The sequence below is a fragment of the Erithacus rubecula genome (genome assembly GCF_903797595.1).
Source record: "Erithacus rubecula genome assembly, chromosome: 21".
NCBI classification, from domain to species: domain Eukaryota; kingdom Metazoa; phylum Chordata; class Aves; order Passeriformes; family Muscicapidae; genus Erithacus; species Erithacus rubecula.
In genome coordinates, this window is record NC_136673.1 from 7,756,180 (window position 1) to 7,776,991 (window position 20,812).

Consider the following 20,812-nt stretch of genomic DNA (forward strand, 5'->3'; position numbering starts at 1 on the left):
AGAAGCCAACACAAATACCACTCTGATTAATCAGGAAGCTACCCAGCAACAACACGAAAAGTTTGCCCAAGACCAACAAGCACACAACCTCCACTGCAAGGTATCTGGGTGAGGAAAGGTGCTCTTTTCATCAATACAGAAAACCCCTAAGGCTCAGTGCTTGTGCAGATAATGAAGCCAAACATGTTTACACACTAGTGATCATTACATGCAGTGATTAGAGGAGATCTTAGGTTAATTTTCATCTCCACAAGCTAACAGACTGATGACCTGCTGCCCCTCCTAACCTCTCTAGAGTAGCAACTCAGGTGCTTTCCCAAGCCAACTGTCTTGTTCCTGGGGGAAACAAAACCTTTCCCAACATCTATATGATTAAAAAGGTCAATGAACCCCATGCACTCAAACTGGTGCAATAGGACCAGCCGAGCTAAAGCAAAAATTCTTTTTGCTGGAAGTAAATAGCACACTGTTATCTCCCCAGGGGCCAGGCAATAACAGGAGGCATGTTCCCATTCATTCTGCCAGTGTGTGATATGCCACTGCTCTGCCTATAAATACAACAGCTTTTTTTGCCTTTTTTTTTTTTTAACAAGACTGTGACAACTTCATCTCATCTGGGTACAACAAACACGCCTGAGTTGTGGCTACACAGCAGGGATTTCTGTTGTGTGTGTGCATGGTGGTGGTTTTTCCACCACAGGACCATATGTTACCTACTGTGTGGTGTGGCTGAGCTCCTACCAGTGCCTCAGAGAAAATCAGGGCAGCACTGGAGCAGCTGCAGGAGAACAGAATGCCTGGGGACATGCCCAAAAAGCAGCACCTGAACTGGAGACATTGGTCTTTGGTCTGCACAGGGAGCTTGAATGGGAAAGAAGTTGTGAAGGCACAAGCAAGGGTCCAGAGGAAAGTTCCTTTTACAGTGTGAAATAATAAATGAGACCATGACAAAAAGTCAATACTGGGCTCAGGATTCTGTCTTGATACTCTGCCAGCTAACCACACTTTGTGCATTTAGAACTGACCTGGTCATTAATTTGTTACAGACTTGTGCAATGTGAGCAAGGCCAAGTCTCTTGCATAAAGATGTTTTCTCTTGCAAGCCAACTGGAAATGCTTAACATTTACTACTCACAGAGAGATCTGCTTGTCATATCTGTGACACGGCACTCCTCTCTGCACTGCCCACTCAAGACACCTCCTGGATAATGAAATTCTTAGAAAAACTTTCCTGCATCCAACCAGAAGTCAGCCAAAGTTGATTAGAGTGATAAGGTCTCTATCTCTAGTAAGGCACAACTGTGGGGGCTGAAGGAGGAATATACAAAGCAGCTCTTATGTATGAAGATCCTTTCCCTCTAAAAATCATCAACGAGCAATATGGGCTGTCCCAAACCAGGCTGCATCTGAACTGCTACATCTGCATCATGCACAGATTTGTTTTCCAGACATTTATCTAATGTTTTTTTGAACTCATTTGGATCTAATTCTCTCAAAGAAACAAAAGGTAAAGTTATGGTAACTGGAGCTATTTATGTTACAAAGGAGACATAGGAGAAGGGGGTTAAAGCTAATGAATGGCCTTGGGAATGGACAGGACCTTTCTCAGAATAGAACAATAGGCTGCTTTTATGGAACTGGGAGGCAGAAAACACAAAACTATTAAAAAAAGAAAGAACACTCTTTTGTATTATTCAGCATTAGCCTTCAGAACTCATTGCCACAAGCTCGTCCCCTGTGCTTGCTGTCTGTCTCTGAGGTGATGATGGTTGGGAGAGGTGACTCCTGCACAGCTCATTGAATCAACCCAGCCACAACTTCAGCCAGTTTGAGTTGGGTGACTGGGACTGAATTTCAACTCATCACTACTAATCAGGCTCAGAAAGAGTGAAACTGCTGCCAGGGCCATCCTTGGTGAAGCAACAAGTGAGCAGGCAGGGATAAGAGCTGAACACTGACCACTGAGCTCCACCTGAGAACATTGCTCCTTGCTGGACTTCCAGGAGAGGAAGAGAAATGTGCTGTCCTTACCTGGCTTGCTGCAGGCTGACCAATGACCACCCACCCTGGGCACTGCTGGTCACTGTGGTGTGAGACAGAGACGTTGGAAGCCCACTGATCCAGGAAGCCTTTGGGAGTGTAAACGCCACAGTCTTTGATGCTGGTCATTTGCTCAAATTCCTCACAGACTCCATCACCATCGTGGAAATAGCACCTGCTGGGCTCATCTGCAGGGGAAACAGAGAAAAGAAACCACACTTGTCTGCAGGATAGTTCCAAGGACCTGATAGCATCAGTGGTCACGTGCCTGCTGTGTCAGGTCACTGGGAGGTGGAAGCATTGGTCACTTCTAGGTCATATCAAGGTGATTTAAATAAAGCCAAGCAACAAGAGCCAACTTTTGTATTGGGCAATTCCCTGAAGATATTTCCTAATGTTAGGGGGTTTCTGCTTATTTTCATCTATCTCCTTTTAAAAGGAGATAGAAGAAAGCAGAGATAGAAAATACATGGAGAGGCAAATGTGGGTGTTGGCATAATTCCACCAGCTGGGATGGAAAAATGCCAGTGGAGGGTTTGGTCTAAAATGTTGGGGGTTTTTTTATTTATTTTTTTTTTTTTAAGATATCTGCAAATCAACAACAGCAACAGCAACTGTGGCTGTAGAGATGGGGAAAACTGCCAAGGTCACAGTTGTAGTGACCAAAGGACCAAAGAGATCTGTTTATCCAAGGCAGATACAGTATACACAGTGTGAGGGTGAGTTTGCCACATAAACACACGGCTTCAACCAACATGACTCAGATTTGACCTGAAAGGATCAAAAGCAGCAGGAGACTTTATTATCCTTGCCCATTTATTCTGTGGCTTCTCTAATGAGACTGCCAACAAAGATGCCAAATTTTTGAGGTTGTTTCTGTAACACTGGCCCATTAAAAACTGAACTGAGATCCATCTACTCTTTTCAAACAGACTGCATAGCAATAATGACTTTCAGTCATTAGAGTACTCTGTGAAATGGAAACCTTTGACCTGTTGGTATCCTATTTTGTATTGTATTATCATTGCCAGTCCCCAGAGGTATCCAGTTCTGACAGCCTGTTGTATTTTTGTCTGGCAAATAAGCCTGTTGAAAAACAGTAGGAAATTAGCCAGAGCTGCTAGCTGGACTGATGGAAAGGATCCCTAAGGAGAATCCTGTTGGTAGCATTGAACTATCATGAGCTAGGTGTCAAAAATCCAAGGACTGCTCAATTTTGAGCTATTTCCAATCTACTAAATCCCCTGTTTATTTTTTCTCCTGGTTTACACAGTGAAATTCCATCATGAGCCAGAAAAATCAGTTTATTGCTATTCAATTTTTTTAATGACTTTCACTCCTTTTCCTCCTGTGCAATATTCCAGGTCTTTAAGAGAAAGTGGCTTTGAAAGAATGGATAAGTCTATCAGGAAAAACATCATTATGGTTTGATTCTATCACAACCTCTGTGGACAACTTGTGTATGTGGATAAACGTAGGGAACTGTGCATTTATCAGGCCAGAGCTCTGAGCTGGTGAAAAGGAGCACAAGTCTGGAAGTGTTTCAGCTGTATGAGGGCAGTCCTAAATGAAAATTCCCAGTGTGGCCAAATTTCTTGTCCTTACATGTCACATCTGAACATCTTTCTTTGTCTGGGAGCCACCAAACATATACCCCACCCCTCAAAGAGCTGGGAGGAAGGCGTGGGGGAGTGTTTCTCAGACAAGAGATGACAGTGGCTCCTGGGGTGTCTGGATGGATGTGCTGATGGGCCCTAAGGCAACCCAGCAGTGCAAGCCCCATGGGGCTCATTCATCCCTGGGAGAGCCATGCCCTGTGTCTGGCCAGCTCAAGGAATGGGTGGAATGAGAATGTCACTGTGATGGCCATGGAGACAAACCCTTGGTTCCCTCACCTCATCCTTCTGCATCTCTCGTTCTGCTCCTCTCCCATATCAAGGCATAAGTCAGGTCTCAGTACAGTAGAATAAAAGTAATTGTTTTGCCCACTATGTCCCAGTTTGAGTGAGAGGCCCAACAGAAATCTCTGAGAAATATTCAGCCCTAGAAAGACTGAAGTCAGCAACCAAAAATCCTCAATAACAAATGCCAAACAGATGAAAAGATGCATTTTTGGCGAAAAAAAAAAAAAAAAAAAAGTGTTTCTTTGTAATTTTATGAAAAGAGTCTTATTTCTGTAAAAAGCGGTGGGGGGGGGGGGGGAAGGGGGGAAGAAAGGAAGATACCTCCCATATTAAAAAGATCTGACCTTCAGCCTATAAACATATGCACAGTCAGATCTGCACAGGTACAGTGACACATCACAGCCCTGCTGCACACCCACACTGACACAAACACTGACACACAAACGCACGGGCGCTCCCTTTACACATCCCCGACTCAGCCACCCCCCCATGCAAACACATACCCACAAACTCAGCCTAATTTTAGCCACAAGCATTTAGACAGTGTTCCCCGGCCTTCCCAAAGCTCTGACTTCTTTTCACGACAGGCACTGAGGTAAGCACAACATTTATAGAGCAACAAACTCCTGCACTGGCTCCAAATGCTCCCTCCTAATGTGATGATGAACGTAATGGGCTTCTGATAAGATCATGTGTTTGGGATAAAAGAATAGTCAAGGTCTACTTCAGCCAGATGACTTAATTCATACTCACGTGGAGGGGAAAGCAGCCTTTGAATAGCTGTGATCCAGGACAGTGTGTGATCCTAACAGAGGCTAATTTGTTCCTGATTAAGCCGAAGACCCCAATAAATCTGTCTGCTTAGAGCCTGCAAAACCCGAGGGAGGAACCGAACAGAGAGCCTGAGATGTCTGAATTAAATGGGGGCTGCCAAAATGATTAACCAAGTCCTGTCATGATCCCTGGGGATGTGCTGGCCCTGGAGAGCCAGCACATCTATGGGACAACACTCTGCACAGAAGCTGAGAGATGAGGCACCCACTTGCCTTCGTGTGCTTTGAAAAATGATGAGGGAAACTGGCTTCACAACCCTGGTTACTTTTAAGGAAGATCTGTCAGCCTCAGTATTGACTCATCACACAGTGTGTAGTGCTCTGCAGTGAGGGGAGTGCTGGGGAGAGGTGGGAGAGACCTTTCCTGCCCATGAGCTTCCCAATTCTGAGTGATGGCAAACAGGGGATGGTCATTAAATCCTTCCCAGGCACGGATGAGAGCACCAATCTTCAGCAGCCAAATGTGGTGCATCACTGTGTGGGCTGCCAAAAGTTAGCAGAGATTCTTCCTTCAGGTGTTAAACACCAGCTCTGACTCCAGATTCTTCTGGTGGTCTTGGATGAATGGCAGGTTATATGTTGAGCTTTACATTTTCATGGGCAAAGCAAAGAACAACCAGATTGTTTCTTCCTGCAACTGCCCTCACAAAACTAGAACTAGCAGGCTTTTCCCTTTCTTCAGTGGTGGGAACAGAGCTCAGTTATATCCATAAAATCCTGAGGCTCAGAGCCAGAGAGGACAGTGTCAGGAGTGGCGTATTTCTAGGAATAAATAGCTAATGGCTTCCTCTAATGATGCGAAATGTTTTTTCTCTTCTTAACTACTGTGACACTAAATGCATCTGTGGCCTTGGCAACATGAGGTAATTTTTGTCTCCACAGAGGTCCAGAGGCTCCCAAGACCTGGTGATGAGGACCTGCACCACAGACTGTGCTCATCAACACCATGGACTTCACACTCCAAAGATGAATCTGATTTGAAGGAGATATGGAGGAAGGGAACATAAGGGATATTTGATATGTCTTCAAGGAAAAAATACTTCAAAAAATTAAAAAGCAGTTGCCTGGAAATCCAGCTTAAATCTAGAACAGCAAAATGTTTGCAGGCATAGCACCTGGCAGCAGGAGAGAGCATCTCTGGGGGATTGACAACAGATGCTGGAGGATGCTGAGCTGAACTTGGGAAACACATTTTCATTCAGACAGCCCAAGCTCCTTTCCCCTTAGAAAGTTCTTACTGAAGGCAGAAAAACATTAGGGCCAAACCAAAGTTCTTGTCTTGCCCTTGTTTTAGGAAAAGGCTGCCTCCAGTTCAGCAAAATTTCTGTGACATCTGGGGAAGCCTGAAGGAGACTCTGTGGCAGCATCAACCTGGAGAAGTGTGACTTAAGGAAACAAATTGGCAAGACCTGTTTTGCTAACTCCTGAAACCAGGCTTTAAGATCCAAAATAGTCTTGGGGCTCTTGTGCATTGCACCAGAAAATTATGCAAATTCCATCTCTCCTTGCTTCCTAAGCTGCCTGAGCACAGTGCAAGAGGCAGCTGTTTGTACTGAAATACAGATTCCTCCTCTTGGGTTCAGAAATTTAAGGATTCCCAAGATAACAGAGATGCTTTAGTGAGCACTGGGAAGTACCTACCACAGCAGGTCTAAATAAGCAGGTAACTCCCCATCACCTTTAGTTTGAGGAGAAGTTGGAAAATCAACAGCACAACGAGTGAAGCCTGATAGAGGCCAGCAAGCAGACATGCAGGATATACACTTATCTGTGATAGGCAGCCTTCAACCTCATGAAATAAAGAAGAAAGAGAGGCAAAGAAATCCAAGTCATAGCACAGGGCACATTCCCAAATGAGGCTTTGAATGTCCAAGCAGGGTTGACAAAGTGCTAGGGACAGACACTGGGGGCAGCTTCCTGTTTTCAGCCAGGATGCAGTGATTGGCATCAGTATAGTCTCCTTTTGTGCAGTAACTACCATTTTTTTTAAAGGCCAGACAAAAAAAAAAGGAGCATTTTTAAGCTTAGCTATTTACTTAGGGATGTTTCCAACTATAACAAGCCTCATGCCACATAACTATTTGTCCAGAAAAAAAAAAGTTAAAATTAAAAAAAAAGGGGGACAAAAATGCAGAAGCATTGTCTCAGAGTAACGAATTCTTGGAACAGAACAAGATTTGCATTTTAACCCCTGAAAGGTCTGTCCAGAGGTGTGCAGGCCTTCAGACACAGCAAAGGTCAAACCCCAAGCTCACCAAAGTCAGCAGCTTCTGCAGAAGCAGGGTTTTACCACCACGTCACTTAATCGGCATCTCCAGCACTGGTGTTTATGTTCACACAGAGGAGAAGAAATGTATCCAGAGGTTTCTATCACAAAAGGGGAAATAATTCCACTGTAGATCACATGAACTTGGCGGCTGAGTGACCGCAGAACCTGCTCCATTTATTTCTATGGGAGTTTCACCTTTGGCTTCAGTGGGAAGAGAGTGAATAACATGGCCTGCTTCCAGGATATCTGCTAATCTCTTCTTTAATATTGAAGAAGGCAGAGACAGAGATATTTCCTGCTACAGTAAAATATTCAAGAGTTACTTTCCTTCCTGGATGTTCTGATTGAAAGGAGGAAAACCATTACACGGAGCTTGGGCAGACCTTTCTGAATAAAGTTGCATATCAATAAACGGTGACGTCTTCCTTCAATGAAATAAAACAGACACCTTGGAAATGAAGGCAGCGTGGGTGTTTCAATCTTCTGCAGAACATCCAGGGGCCTCGCAGGAGGCTTTTTTTCCGTGGAATATGACAATCATGTCTGAGCATCTCCTGAGCAGAGCAGGCAGGGATAATGCCTTTGGAGTGTGGCTCACTGGTAATTCAGCTGCCTCGTGGAAATGCATTCCTGGGTGTGACTGGATTTCTTTGTGTGTCGGGACTCAGCTCCTCGCTATGATATAGCAGTCGGAGCACCAGAATTATGCAATTGATCTGCCTGGTGCAGACAGATACAATTACAATTCCCTCACAGAGCCCGGCACTGAAATTTGATATTTCACCTCCAAGAATATGAGTCTTTGTCACTTAAGAGAAAGCATATTTCCCATGGCTGGCAGTGGTAGCAAGACCTTGTCTGAGCTATCACTGCCAAACTGGTCATCCCCAACCTGACAACCAGGCATGACCAATAGGACCTAACACAGCCATCCTTAACCTTGGCAACCAGGCATGGCCAACAGGAGCCAACACAGCTATTCCCATCCTCCTAGTAACCAGGCATGGCCAACAGGAGCCAACACAGCTATTCCCATCCTCCTAGTAACCAGGCATGGCCAACAGGAGCCAACACAGCCATCCCCAACTGTGGTAACCAGGCATGGACAACAGGAGCCAACACAGCCATCCCCAACCCTGGCAACCAGGCATGGACAACAGACCTAACATAGCCATCCCAATTGTGGTAACCAGGCATGGACAACAGACCTAACACAGCCATCTCCACCCTGGCAACCAGATATTGTTGTAAGAGCACTTACACGTATGTTCTCTTCCCACCTCACCCTGTTTCCCTCCTTGGATGGTTGGATAAAACAGTGCCAAGGAGATTTTGACATTACGCAGATTTATCAGCTTAACTTGGAAACTGTTCAACTGAAAGTCTGGAGGCTTCTGTCTACACAAGGGAGTAACCATTATGACCATGAGAAAGGTGGCCAGCATGGCCCTTTGAGACACCTGGCACACTTGTTTGGGAGGAGGAGCACAAGAGTAAAAACTCAGAGGTGCCAATCCCCAGGGAAAACAAAGTGCTTGTTTGTGCATGTGGTTGGATGTTACTGCAAAGGAAGGTCTTGTGCTCTGCCTCATCCTCTGAGCACAGTTGCTATTGAGTCACAGAGGATGCTCTGAGGATGGCAGCATGTGGATCCACAGAGAGTAATGTGTGAGGGATGCAACAAGCAGAGGAGTAATTCTGCTGGACTCTCGTTGTAGCTGTGTCCTAAAAACTAAAGCTGGATTGAGCTGGGTTGGAGTCACTGGCCTAGGGAAAAATGCAGCCAAATACCACTCCAGCCCACATTCTCCCCCACAAAAAAGCATCTGTCCTTTGTATTTTGCTGCCCGAGATGTCTGCTCTCTCTGCTCTGTGGCTCAGCTGGCCTTCCTAGGATTGCACTATTAATGATGACAGTCTGAAAATCACTTTAAGAGACTTTACGAGGATGCTGTGATTACTAACTTGCCAAATGAGTGCTTAGACATTTCAGAACATGCAGCCACACTCCCGCGAGCTGCAGGAAACAGTCAGCTTCAAAGTATTTGCCTTAAGCTGAAGGAGTCACACAAATATCATCTGAATAATCCTGGCCAGTAAATTCATGACTATTTGCCATAAAATTCTGCTATAGAACTTCAGCTGCTTTAACAACAGCAACACTCTTTCCCAAGCTCCTTGGTCAATGCTTTCACCTTATTGATGCCCTGGGAGATGCTGGGTTTCTCTTGCAAGGTGGCTCTGTTTCTCCCATGCTGTTGTTCTACTGAAAGCCCCTGGCAGGGTCAGCCAAGACCTATTTAATGCTGGTGAAAGAAGGCAAAATCACCATTAGCTGCTGCATGGGGCCACGGTTTGGGCAGGCAAAGCTGTGTTCCTGTGCAGTAGTATGAGGAAGGGAGGGGGAGAGGATGGGAGCGCTCTCAAAGCATGCCCACAATGAATATGGATGGTCATCCATCAATTTATTTTAAGCACATTACTTCTCTGTCAGAAAGGGAAAAAAGGAAAAAGAAAGAAAGGAAAGAAAAGACATATAAAATTAGGTTTGTGTCACTCATTTAACACTGCAATTTCCCCAGAGGATTATGCACCAAACAGAGATAGCAAGCTCATGAATATTAATCATTTCCCTGAATGCAATGCAGCCCGCCAAACAATAAGATTAGGGGAAAGTGCTATGCTTAATTTATGGATAATGGGAGAGGTAAAGGATAGAGCTCCCACAAAGGTAAGGCTCACAGCTGGAGAGAGAGGCCTCTGAGGAGGAGGAAGACAGATCCAGATTTGTAAGGTAGCAGAAAAACATTTGGGGCCAAGCAGGAGCAAAAGAAAAGGTGTTTAAGGATCATTGTCAAATTAAAATCATATTTCTCCCTGAACAACCACTGGTGACTAATGTTTCAAGCATGCCAGAAATTGGTGGTAAATTCAAGAGCTAGATATATTTATTTTCTCTTTGCTTTTGCTCTGTCTTTTCTTTGTATTTTATATCCCTGAGGCCCTTATCCCACACACCACTGAGATGTGTGTCTAACCTGAAACATTCCCGTTCTTCAGGGTGACCACTCCCATCTGGAAGTCAGTGGAAGCGCTGCCCTGTTTTGCTGTAAAAAGGCTTTAGTCAAGAGTCCCTTATAAGCAAAGGAGATAAAGTATTGCAATAATAACACCAATAAGATGTGACTGAAAACCCCATAAATTACCTGGCAAACTTAAGGGGAGATAGAAGTTCTGGAGCTACTTCCCAGCTGTGTTTCAATGTGTCTATCAGTCTTAACTCATCTCTTTTCATATTACTTTCTCTCCCCCTCCCTTCCTTTTTATTGATCTCTGCATCTTTTTTATTATATCCTTCTCTTTCTTCAGCACTGGTGAGCTAAATCAATGCATAATGCACATCCCACTCCACAAAAGGAATGCAAATGAAAGCCGGGCTCTTTTTCAATGTCCCACATATATCTGAGTGTGCAGTGTTGGTGTGTGGGAGAGTGCATGCCAAGGACAAGGTGCTCAGCTGGGCCTCAGACACCCATTTCTCAACACTCCACTGGGAATGGATCAAGTGCTAAGCCCCGGGTTCCCACCACTGCGAATCATAACTCTTACAAATGGGGTCTGTTTTACACAGGACACGTCGGGTTGAACTTGGCTGAGATCCGCGGTAACCGCAAAAATCAGTTATCCTGGGAGTAATCAGGAGCAAGGTGAAAGGAAAGCAGCCCAGAGGTAGGAGAGGGGTTCATCAGTCACACGGACATGGCTTTGAATCACCTGTCTCATACAAATCAAAAGGCAAAGTGAAACTTTCCCTGTGGGACGAAATTCTGCGTGGAAGAGATAAAAATACGCAAAATGCACTACATGAAGGGGCTGTGTGGGGAGGGGGGAAAGGTAGAGATGATAAATTTCACGATGGGGAAGGACGAGACTGCTGCAGAACTTAAAAAAACGGAGCACTGCCAGATGCTTCCATTAATTAATTAATTAATCTCACTGTCGCTCTTCAGCATGTTGCAGGAAGAAAACGCTATTAATCTTTTCTGTTTTCTGTTACTCGGCTTTGTGCTCGGAGAAGGCCAGGACAGCCTGACAGTGAGACCACACAGTTTTCTTCCCTGCCTCCCTCCTTCCTTCCCCCCTGCCCCTCCTCCCTGGCAGAGCAGATTGATCCACTGTTATCTGATTAGAGAGGAAAGAAGGAGGAAAAACAAAAGCAGGGCAAAAAATAAAAAGAAGTTTAATTTTATTACAGGCACTAGCGCAAAGTGTCTTGAGAGCCTTGTGCCATTTAGCCAAAGGAAAGTTGGACCAATTAAAAAAACCCCATAAATGCCATGATCCTAAAAGGCAAAGGGAGTGAGAGAGGCAAAGGGACACCTGCAAACAGGCTGCCTCCATCCCTGGAAATATCCAGAACGCAGCTGAACATGACCCTGAGCAACATGCTCCAACTTTGAAGCTGGCTCTAACTTTGAAGTTGGCCCTCCTTGGGCCAGAGACCTCCAGAGACTCCTCTGAACCTAAATTATTCTGTGATTCATGGCTCTGAATCTAAAGCCTGGTGGTGCTTGCGGGCTCTGTTGTATTTCTCTCCTACCAAGCGAGGTGACTTGCGTGGTCTCTGCTTTAGGAAGGAGGCAGGAGCCCATTTGGGCTTTGCTATCAAACCTCCTCCTCTGGAACCCGCCCACGATGCCCCTTCAGCCCCGTCTTTAGCAAACAAAATGTTTAGCGGTTCTTTCCAGCCACGTGGGACCCAATCCTGCAGACAATTTGTGACAAGCATTGCATTCACTGTTGTGGTTAGATTTGCTGAAGTCTAAAGAATGCCTTGTGGTAGTTCAGAAACATGCCTGGAAGAAAGCATTTGCAAGATCAAACCCCGAGGCCCCCGATTCAGCAAAGCCTCTGAACATGTGTTTGAGGCTCACTGAATTCTTTGGTGAAGGGGAGTGATTCCCGGGGCTCTAAAGAGCTACATAATACAACAAAAACATCACTGAAAAAATAACACTCTCTGAAATAACTGCTTGTTGTTCTACAGGATTATAACGTGTTAGCCTTGTAAACATGGAAATAAATTGCACTTATTTTTCTGTGCTACTCAAATGAGGACCCAAGAATTCTGTATTTTCCATGAAAACGCCTCACCAATATCAAAGAAGATTTTTGTTCAGCTTAAGGCAGAGGATTAGGTCTGATATTGTTAGATTGTGGAGAATGCTGAATTTCTATTCTTTTTTACTATTATTTATTATGTAATATGTACAGCCACTCACTTCCCCAACATCTTTATATTTTCTGGTGAGATTTTAATGCTTGATATACCAAGCAGAGTATAAATCAGCACTGCTCATTTGTCTGAAAGACAAACTAACAGTGTCTCCTAAGCTCTTGGGGTCATAATTCATGATGGTCCAGCTACCACAAGAGCCAACAGGATGTGTTTCACAGGTATTAGCTCCTCTGAAGTTGGCCTGGAGACCTGAAGGCAGTGTTTGCATGAAAACAGCAGTGGGGCTCCCCTCACAGACCCTGCACAAGCACTGAGCTCATCACCACCACTGCAGTCACACCGGCACAACTGTAAAGTCACACAACCAAACATTTGTAAGGTCTCTGTTCCCACACCTTCCCTTTGATTCAGCTAATTTGATTCATCTGAGTCCCTATATTCAATATTTCACAAGCAACTTGATATCATTTGTTTTGTAATCCAGGATCTGTGCAAACCACAACCTTCCAAAGCCCATGACAAACAAACAACTTTTTTGCCCCCGGAATTCCCCTCTCCTTTCCAACACAAGCAAATCTGAAAACCCACTTCCTCTGTCATGGAGTAGAAAATTCTGTATGTTTTAGTTGCTTCATTTTCTAGTCAGACTGCTGTCAGCTTTGTCCCACACTCTTAGGAAGCCCTGTTGCTGCTCCTGGAGTTGAATGGGGGATGAATGGTTGGATGATGGTGGGTGGATGATACAACTGGACTCCACGATCCTAAAGGTTTTTCCAACATAACCAATTCCATGATTTTATGTACAAAGGCATAAAGCAGACTCTTGCACACCCCTGGAAGGACACCAATGTGTAGTCCAAGGCTTGGGACACTCCACTTTTACTCCTGACCTTGGACTTATTTGGAGCATTTTGCAGCTCCCACCAAGATCACATACCTGGTTTCGTGAAAACCGATGGACACAGGGGAGGACTTGGGTCATGTGCTAATGTAATGCTGGGATGTGGTCAAAGCACAGACCTGGACCAAGGAATTCAGCCCTGCTCTTGAGCAGGGTGACACAGATACAACCATCCAGCACCAGCCCAAACCCTTGCTGGAACCGGCCTCACACCATGCCTGATGTCTGGGGAACCCAAAACATTTGCGTAAGTGTTTATCCCACTTTCAAAATATTATGACTAAAATCTTTCAGTGCTTGAGGCTCTAAGGCAGCAAGAAACACAAATGTAACTTCAAGACCACCGCTTGTCACAATTAGTCTCAACCATAAATATGCTTGATTTCAATGGAACTATTTACATATGTAAATAAGTACATTACCAAATCAGGCTTCAAGTCTCACAGTGTGGGATGCTGAAGTAAAAATGTAGTTGTTCTGATGAGCCAAGCAATCCCCAGTTTACCACCCAAGGCAAACATGGTGCCTGTGAGGTCCATTCCACATTGTTCCAGGCACAAGAGATAATGGTCAAATTGCCAAAAGGAGCAAATTTCAGACTTGCCAACATTACATTATCTGCTGAGGATTGATGCCCTAAGCTGAAGGCATGGGATCACTACATGGGACAGAGTGTTTGCTTGGGCAGTCCAGATAAGGAATCTCATAAAATGTCTTGAGAAAAATCCGATGCTTTACAAACATTAACTTTGGTTCCTGAAGCTTTGCATGTTTTGTTCTTTCCCAGACCTCACAGACCCCTGGGTGGAAGAAGCAACTCCACAACATGGAGCTACTCCACCAAAGGTGCAGTGCAAATTGGTCTCCATTTCCCTTCTCTGTCCCCAGCATTCCTAGAGAGTTTAATAAATATGTAAAGCTTGCAACTGCAGCCCCGATAGCTCGAGCATCTTCCGGCCTTTGTGCTTACAGGTTTTGCTAATCAGAGCAAACCAGGCTTGCAAATGAAATCTGATTAAGTAGTTTTCACCTCTGAAAAAGGGGATTAGCCAGACCTTTGATCCTCAGATATTGATTTGCAACTCAAAGGAGGTGTGACCTCAGCTGGACTTGCTTCTGGTCTCAGTCCCTTCCCCTTTCACTCCTCCTCCTGTTTACCAGAAAAAATCAGTTCATGTCTTCTCACGTAGTCAGATCTAAAGCCTATTGAAGCCAGTGGAAAACCACCCACTGACTTCAATGGGCTTTGGATCAGTCCCACAATGGCTGACTTAGCCCTAAGTCCTGGGCTGTTTCAAAGCCAGCAGAACCAATTTCCCATCAAAATGACCAGAAGCTGGGAAGATATGTTCACCTTTCAAACCTACAAATTCCACCTTTTTTCTCTCTCCCATGACAACTCTTCAGCTGGAAATGCTGAAAGTACTGCTGTTTTTTCCCTTGCACTCTGCACAGAGCTGCTGCCCACCGTGGGTCGAAGGGCTGTGAGCCAGACTTACCGATGCAATTAAAGGACAACTCCTGCAGGCAGAACAGGGAACAGCCATCGCCGTTTATCTTGTTCATATCATCGCATTCTTCCCCCAGTTCTCTGCAGGCAGGGCACACACATGCAAAAAACAGTCAGCTGGCAAAGTAGCATCAACTTGATGGTCTGTGCAGCCCCTCCAAACAACCCCAAACCCATGATATCTGGTACAGTGGCTTTGTGTGCCCACCCCTGAAATACCTCTCCCTTCCTCCTTAAGAGAGGACTTTCATCATTCCTGGTTCACAGGCTCGCCTGGCCAGTTCCCTCCTACACATGTGGATACCACTTGCTGTTCTCTGATGAGGATATGAGCAACTTCCTTCATGGCTGGTGTGGCTGTAGCTCAGCAGGTGGGGAAAAAGAGAACAGGAATCTCTGGAACTCTTTGTATTAAATCTGGAAGGGTCAGACTATGACTCCATCATGGGAATAAAAAGGCATAAAGCCTGGAGCTGGTCTATTCCAGGTGGCAGCACTTGGAGGAGAGCAATCAATAGGGATCAGGGGTTTTGGGGACAGGGTCCTGTCTTGTCCCAACCCACATGGATGTGGTAGCATGTGGGGAGGAGAGTGGGAACCAGATGAGAAAGGGGCTGCCACAGCTGTGAGTGGGGCCACAACCAACCAAGCTGTGACACAGTCTGGTTCCTGCTCGCTTCTGAGGCAGCTCAGCTATTGTTTGACACTTGCTGCAAAGCCACAAGTGATGTTTGAGGAATGCGCAAACATAACAGTAGCAGAAAAGTTATGTAAAGCAAAATTAATCTGTCTTTCTCCACCTCTCTTTCCAGGATTGCCCTGGATTCATGTGTTGTTTCATTGTTTTCTTTGCTTTTTTTGATTGTTGGGCCCCTTCATGCAAATATTTGCTGCCAGGTATATAATCTGACAAAGTTGTGCTGTGTGATTGCTGATCATCATTATTTCAAGCAAATAATACTGACTGGATTCAGCACTTGCTTGTTGTTACTTCCATAGTTTAAATAATTAAATTACCTAATGCCAGGAAGCTTTGAAGCAGCAGCCTTAAGGGCCAACATAGTAAAAGAATAAACTCTAACATAGTTGTAAAGGATTGTTTTACATTTTCAGTGGCCTGAGGACTGGTGAGAGAGGGGAGCTGATTGAGAACATGCAATTCCCAGCACTCTCCCTCAGAGACCAAATCTACCACCTCCAAATGCATCCCAGCTCTGCTGGTCAGTCAAACAAGGGGTTGCACCAGGAACTTGGCCCCAACACGTGGCAGGGTTTTACCCAGTGGCCACACTGTCTAAGGACAGCAGTGATGGCTGTGTGCATTTTCCCAGGTCTGTGTAGGAAATGTCATATACATGTATAAAGATATGGATACATGGGCAAACAGCACAAACAGCACGGAGAGTCCTTGCCTATCGATCCTGCTGTCTGGACTCCATTATCTGTATCTCTGTCTGCATCTCCTGGTGCCAGGAGAGAAGGGCCTACGCTACAATTAAATGTCATCATCCCGGTAATCATCAAGCACGTGAGTCATTATCTCCAGATAAGAGCCAGCCCAACCTAAGGAGACATCAGAGGTCATCAATTCCTCCTTAGTCTCAGATTCTGGCTGGGGAGACGTGCCCCCATTTATCATTTTGCTCTCTGCAGACTTACATTTGGATGATGCCGTCCCCGCAGTACCCGCTGCCGGCGATGTACACGAGCGCGGGGGAAGGCTCGCTCTGCTCCGTCCCGGACACAACCACCACCTGGTATCTGTACGGGCTCCTGTCGCTCAGCTCCCTGCCAGACAAAAGGAAACTCAGTGGTTCACACAACACAGGCAGCAGCGGCGGCAAAGGGCAGGGAAAGAGGGACTGGAGCAGGGTTTGGCTGCCAGAAAAGCAAGGTGTAGTTCAGGCAGCTCCTCCCAGCCTTTCTACCTTGTTTTGATGGGATTCATTTTTGGTTGGTTGTCTTTTTTGTTGTTTTTGTGTGAGAACAATCAGCACTACCTTTGTCTATGTTTGATTTATGCATGACTCTGAAATAGGTGCAGCTCTTGACCACCTGACAGCTAAACCATGTCCTGATGAAAATCATGCATTTTGGTGAGCTACTGCTCGCATCTCCACCTGCTGCAGAGATGGCAGTGCACAGACACTGTGGTACTGCCAACCCTCACCATGAGCAGTGGAAAACACTGAGAGCATCACCAACAGCACAGCCAGCAGTACCTCAACACCTGAGGAACCAGCCCTGTGCCTCACTGTGTTCAGCCTTGGACATTTCAGCTCCACACCAGGGACATCACCACCAGCAAATCTGTGCCACAGTTCTTTTAAGGAATTCAAAATATCCTGTTATTCATTATTATTATAAATACTCATTATTTCCTGAGCAGCCCTGAGCTTAATCCAACCGCACCTAGAGGCAGTGGGAATGTAATGATTAGTGTAAGCTGAGGATATTTCAGTGATGGACAAATAAGTAATCCACTTCACATATGGGCATTAAAACAGTAGAGTTAAAAAGATGGTTTCCTCCAGAGCAAAAAATAGGATTCACACCACAGCACAGGATCAGGGTATTAGCATCGAAATATTCACAGAAAGAATTAGTAAACTGTTACATATTTATGCATCCATAATTACCTAAAACTTGTGCATCTGTAAATGAGGAATAATATTTTTCATATGCAATATGGGAATAATATAATCCTTATAAAATATTTAGCTCTTTCACAATGTCTTTTACACTAGCAAGATTCAAAACCTTTCTCACAGAAACTCATTGCAGTTGTCCTCATTGTGCCAATTTGTAAAGCCATGGAGTGGCCAAGGCAAAATTATTTGCTCAAAGTCATCAATCAGGTTAATTGCAGAGCAGGAAAGGCAACACAGCTCTTCCCTCACTCTGCCAGTCCTCTGCTCACATTGCCCAAATTACTGACAGCAATATACATGGCTTTTTGTCACAGGAACTTGGTCAAAAAGCATCTACTAATGAAGTGTGTACTATGAGGAGATAAATCTACTACTCAGAGTAGCAAAGCCATTCAAGTGGATATCAATGAGTTACTGAAATCTTCAGGTTCGTGAAATAAGTATCTCTTTACAACATTCATTAAAATAACAAGCATGACTTAAACTCCAATATCCCACATTATATTTTACAACAAAGCTGTTTCTCATGGATACTGTGCCTGCAAAATAACTGGCATGGAATTAATTGCACACCAACAGCACTGGGATATGACTCTTTGTTACTGCACATGGCAGGGGAATGGGAGTGAAATTCAGTGGAAGGAAAACAGAACTGGCTTTCTCATTCCTTCTGTACCTGATTCCTGTCAGCAACAGCCCGTGGCTCCTATGAGCTAAATTTGAGAGTTCATGTAGCACAAACAGTATGTTAATTCACCTACAGGTTGGGGAGATGCCTACACAGATATTGGTAAGACTGTTTATTCAATCAAAGTGAAAAGTTTCAAACTTCTGCCTCTTGGGACTTGTTTAAAGCAGCTGGTTTTCTGGAGGGAAAAAAAAAAATATAGGAAGTAACTGAAGTGGCAAACACTCACTGTAGTAAAATAATGAGGGTTTTCCTCTAGATTTTACTCCCAGATAAATCCACTTACTAAGATGGGAGTTACTCATATATACTGATGAAATCAAAGCAGAGCCAAGCTTTGATTATTAAAGAGCAGTTATTTCTCAAGTTCTGTCTCAAAACCATCTCAAAACCATTTGTACAATATTTACGATTAACAAGTACACTTGCAGAAATGTGAACTTTGTCACTGGGGATCTGCTAACCACAAAAAAAAAAAAATTCAATATTTTGAAAATAGTAATGAATGAACAATTGGGGCAGCTACAAAATAAATAAAGCCACTCTGCTTTCTGATGCATTGAGATCATGGTCCTGAGTGCAAAATAGGAGTTTGCAGATTCTGATTTTTGGTGTGATTTCCACCAATACCTCCAGGTGATGGGGCAGGCTATGTGCAGTGAGTGTGCCTTGCACAAGGGTTTTACTAGAGGAAAGTATTGGTGTGCACATGTAAGCAAAGGGACAACAGGAAAAGCTTGCATTTGTTGGGAAGTTTGCAGAATTCAATGAAGGAAAACCTTGAACCAAATCAAACAGGAGAGAGAATGTAGTGGTTATGAATTACAAGGTGGTTGGAGATGAATATGTACGTGGGTGAATAAGACAGAAAATTAGAAATGAAAGTTACTTGGTGGGGAGAATTCTGGCCTATTTAATTGTATGGATTAAGAATGGAAAACTTTGTGTGGATAAAGAGTACATTGGCTGCTGGCTTTGTGGGACTGTGCTCTAACCCTGTCACCTGCTGCACATCGTGGAGGGGAGATATCCAGCTACAACCTGCTCAAAGATGGAAAGCTCTTGGATCTTTGTGTTGTGACAGGCAAATGATCCTTCAAATTTAGTGACACAAAAGAACTCCTAAGCATTTATTCTCTGAAAAGAAGGTGAAATCTCTGGTTCCTTATACATTATTTGCAGCCTGGCTCCCCTTACTCCTCTGCAGTTTGGGTAGAAAATAAGAGCTATTAATTTATTTATGCTTGTGATACCCCAATATCCTTGTCTTAGGTTAAAATAAAAAGAAAGGGAGACAAATGCCTGGAGACATGTGGTCCCTCTAGAGCAATGGCAGGGATTAGGTCTCCAGTGGGGCCAATCTTTCCCATCCTCATCCCAAATCCCCTTCTGAGCAACCTGAAGCTTCACAGTCTTCCCTACACTAGGGGCCAGCAGGGGAGCCCCAGGGTGTGACATCCAGGGCAACATCAACAAACCAGCTGTGCCCAGAGGAGCTCAGAAATGGGATGTCTGCTCCAGAGGGGCTCTTCAGCATCACACAGGTAGAGCTGGAGATGAGGCTGGACTGGAACATCAAAGAAAAAAAAACCCCAAAAATCTTAGAAACTCAAAACTGAAGCCATCATGCTTTCAGCTAACCCTGGCCTCACACAACGAGTGACAAAAAGCTGACTGAGATGCATGTGGCATTTCACGATTCAACAGCTGGAACGTGAGATACTTATATCCTCCTGAACTGTAAATGTGTCATATTGGCAAAAACTGAGAGTTTTAGCATTCCTTCACAGTGCCCACATTTTGGTGAAATATGGATGCTAAAAGGATGATATGTGCAGCAATCCAGTCCCATAGAGAGGGAAGGAGGAAGGAATGCAAGAACAGGGAAGGGAAGAGTTTATTTCCTCTTTACAGTTATAGGATATCAAGGTCAATAGTACAGACTATCTGGAGATGCCAGCAAGGCAAGTTGTGCTCCAAGTGGTGATTAAAGTGTGATTTTTGACCATTTATTTCCTCTTCCACCTCCTCTGGGAGCTGGTGGCACAGTGACAGCAACAAGGGACACTTTCCACTCCGCTGCAGGACCCAGCACACGGCAGCTCCGTAAGATGCTACTTAAGGAAGTGAGAGAGAAGAACATCTTTAACATCAAGGATGTGAACAAACACTCTTCAAATGTATATCTATGGTCTTTTAATGACCTTTTCTAGAACTGAGTAAGCCACATTGATCGCTGCAGCTTCTGCCTGTGGGGAGGCAGCCTTATTAAAAAGCAATGACTCAAACCCTCTGCTTAGAGGGGGAATTAGGACGTGCTGTGTGAAATACCACGAGGGCAACTTCCCTGTCTGTTGTGGCAAGTGACAGATCCAGGGTCGGGGAGACAGAACCCTCTAATTCTTTTCCTGTTTTTACTGGGGAGGCTGGGCAGTTGAGTTAATCTTGCTCTCTCTCTCCCCTAGGCGAGGGACCTCTGCCCTCATTTTGGGTGCTCCTGGAAAACTTAACAGGAAAAGTTATACCTGTGGGAAGTTGTTTTTTACTCAGATCAAGGTGGGTTTAAAGGATCATTGAATTTACTGAAGAAACACTCATGCCTTTGAGTTCCAGCAGACCTGCAAGGGCTGACACTGCCCCAACCACATCTGCTTTGTGCATGCTGTAGGGTTTCAGCATCTGAGGACACACTCGAGATGCAGTGAAAGCATTGAGGGAAAGCAAACATCCCATGCCTCTTCACCTACTACCATGGCATAAATGTTTTCCCTACTACA

At 44.7% G+C, this 20,812-nt stretch overlaps 1 protein-coding gene across 3 annotated transcripts in view; it reads right to left on the minus strand.

Moving 5' to 3' along the window:
- The window catches only part of PAPPA (pappalysin 1), a 176,761-nt gene that overhangs the window by 70,553 nt on the left and 85,396 nt on the right, over positions 1–20,812 (minus strand). For all 3 annotated transcript variants that reach the window (XR_013776583.1, XM_079324225.1, XM_079324224.1), the window contains exons 8-10: positions 16,356–16,484; positions 14,686–14,777; positions 2,032–2,228 (exon numbers count right to left, since the gene is read on the minus strand). Coding sequence is in view for 2 of the 3 variants with exons in the window: in XM_079324225.1 (XP_079180351.1) it covers positions 2,032–2,228; positions 14,686–14,777; positions 16,356–16,484 (418 nt within the window). In the remaining variant the exon portion in view is untranslated. The remainder of the gene's footprint in view (positions 1–2,031; positions 2,229–14,685; positions 14,778–16,355; positions 16,485–20,812) is intronic.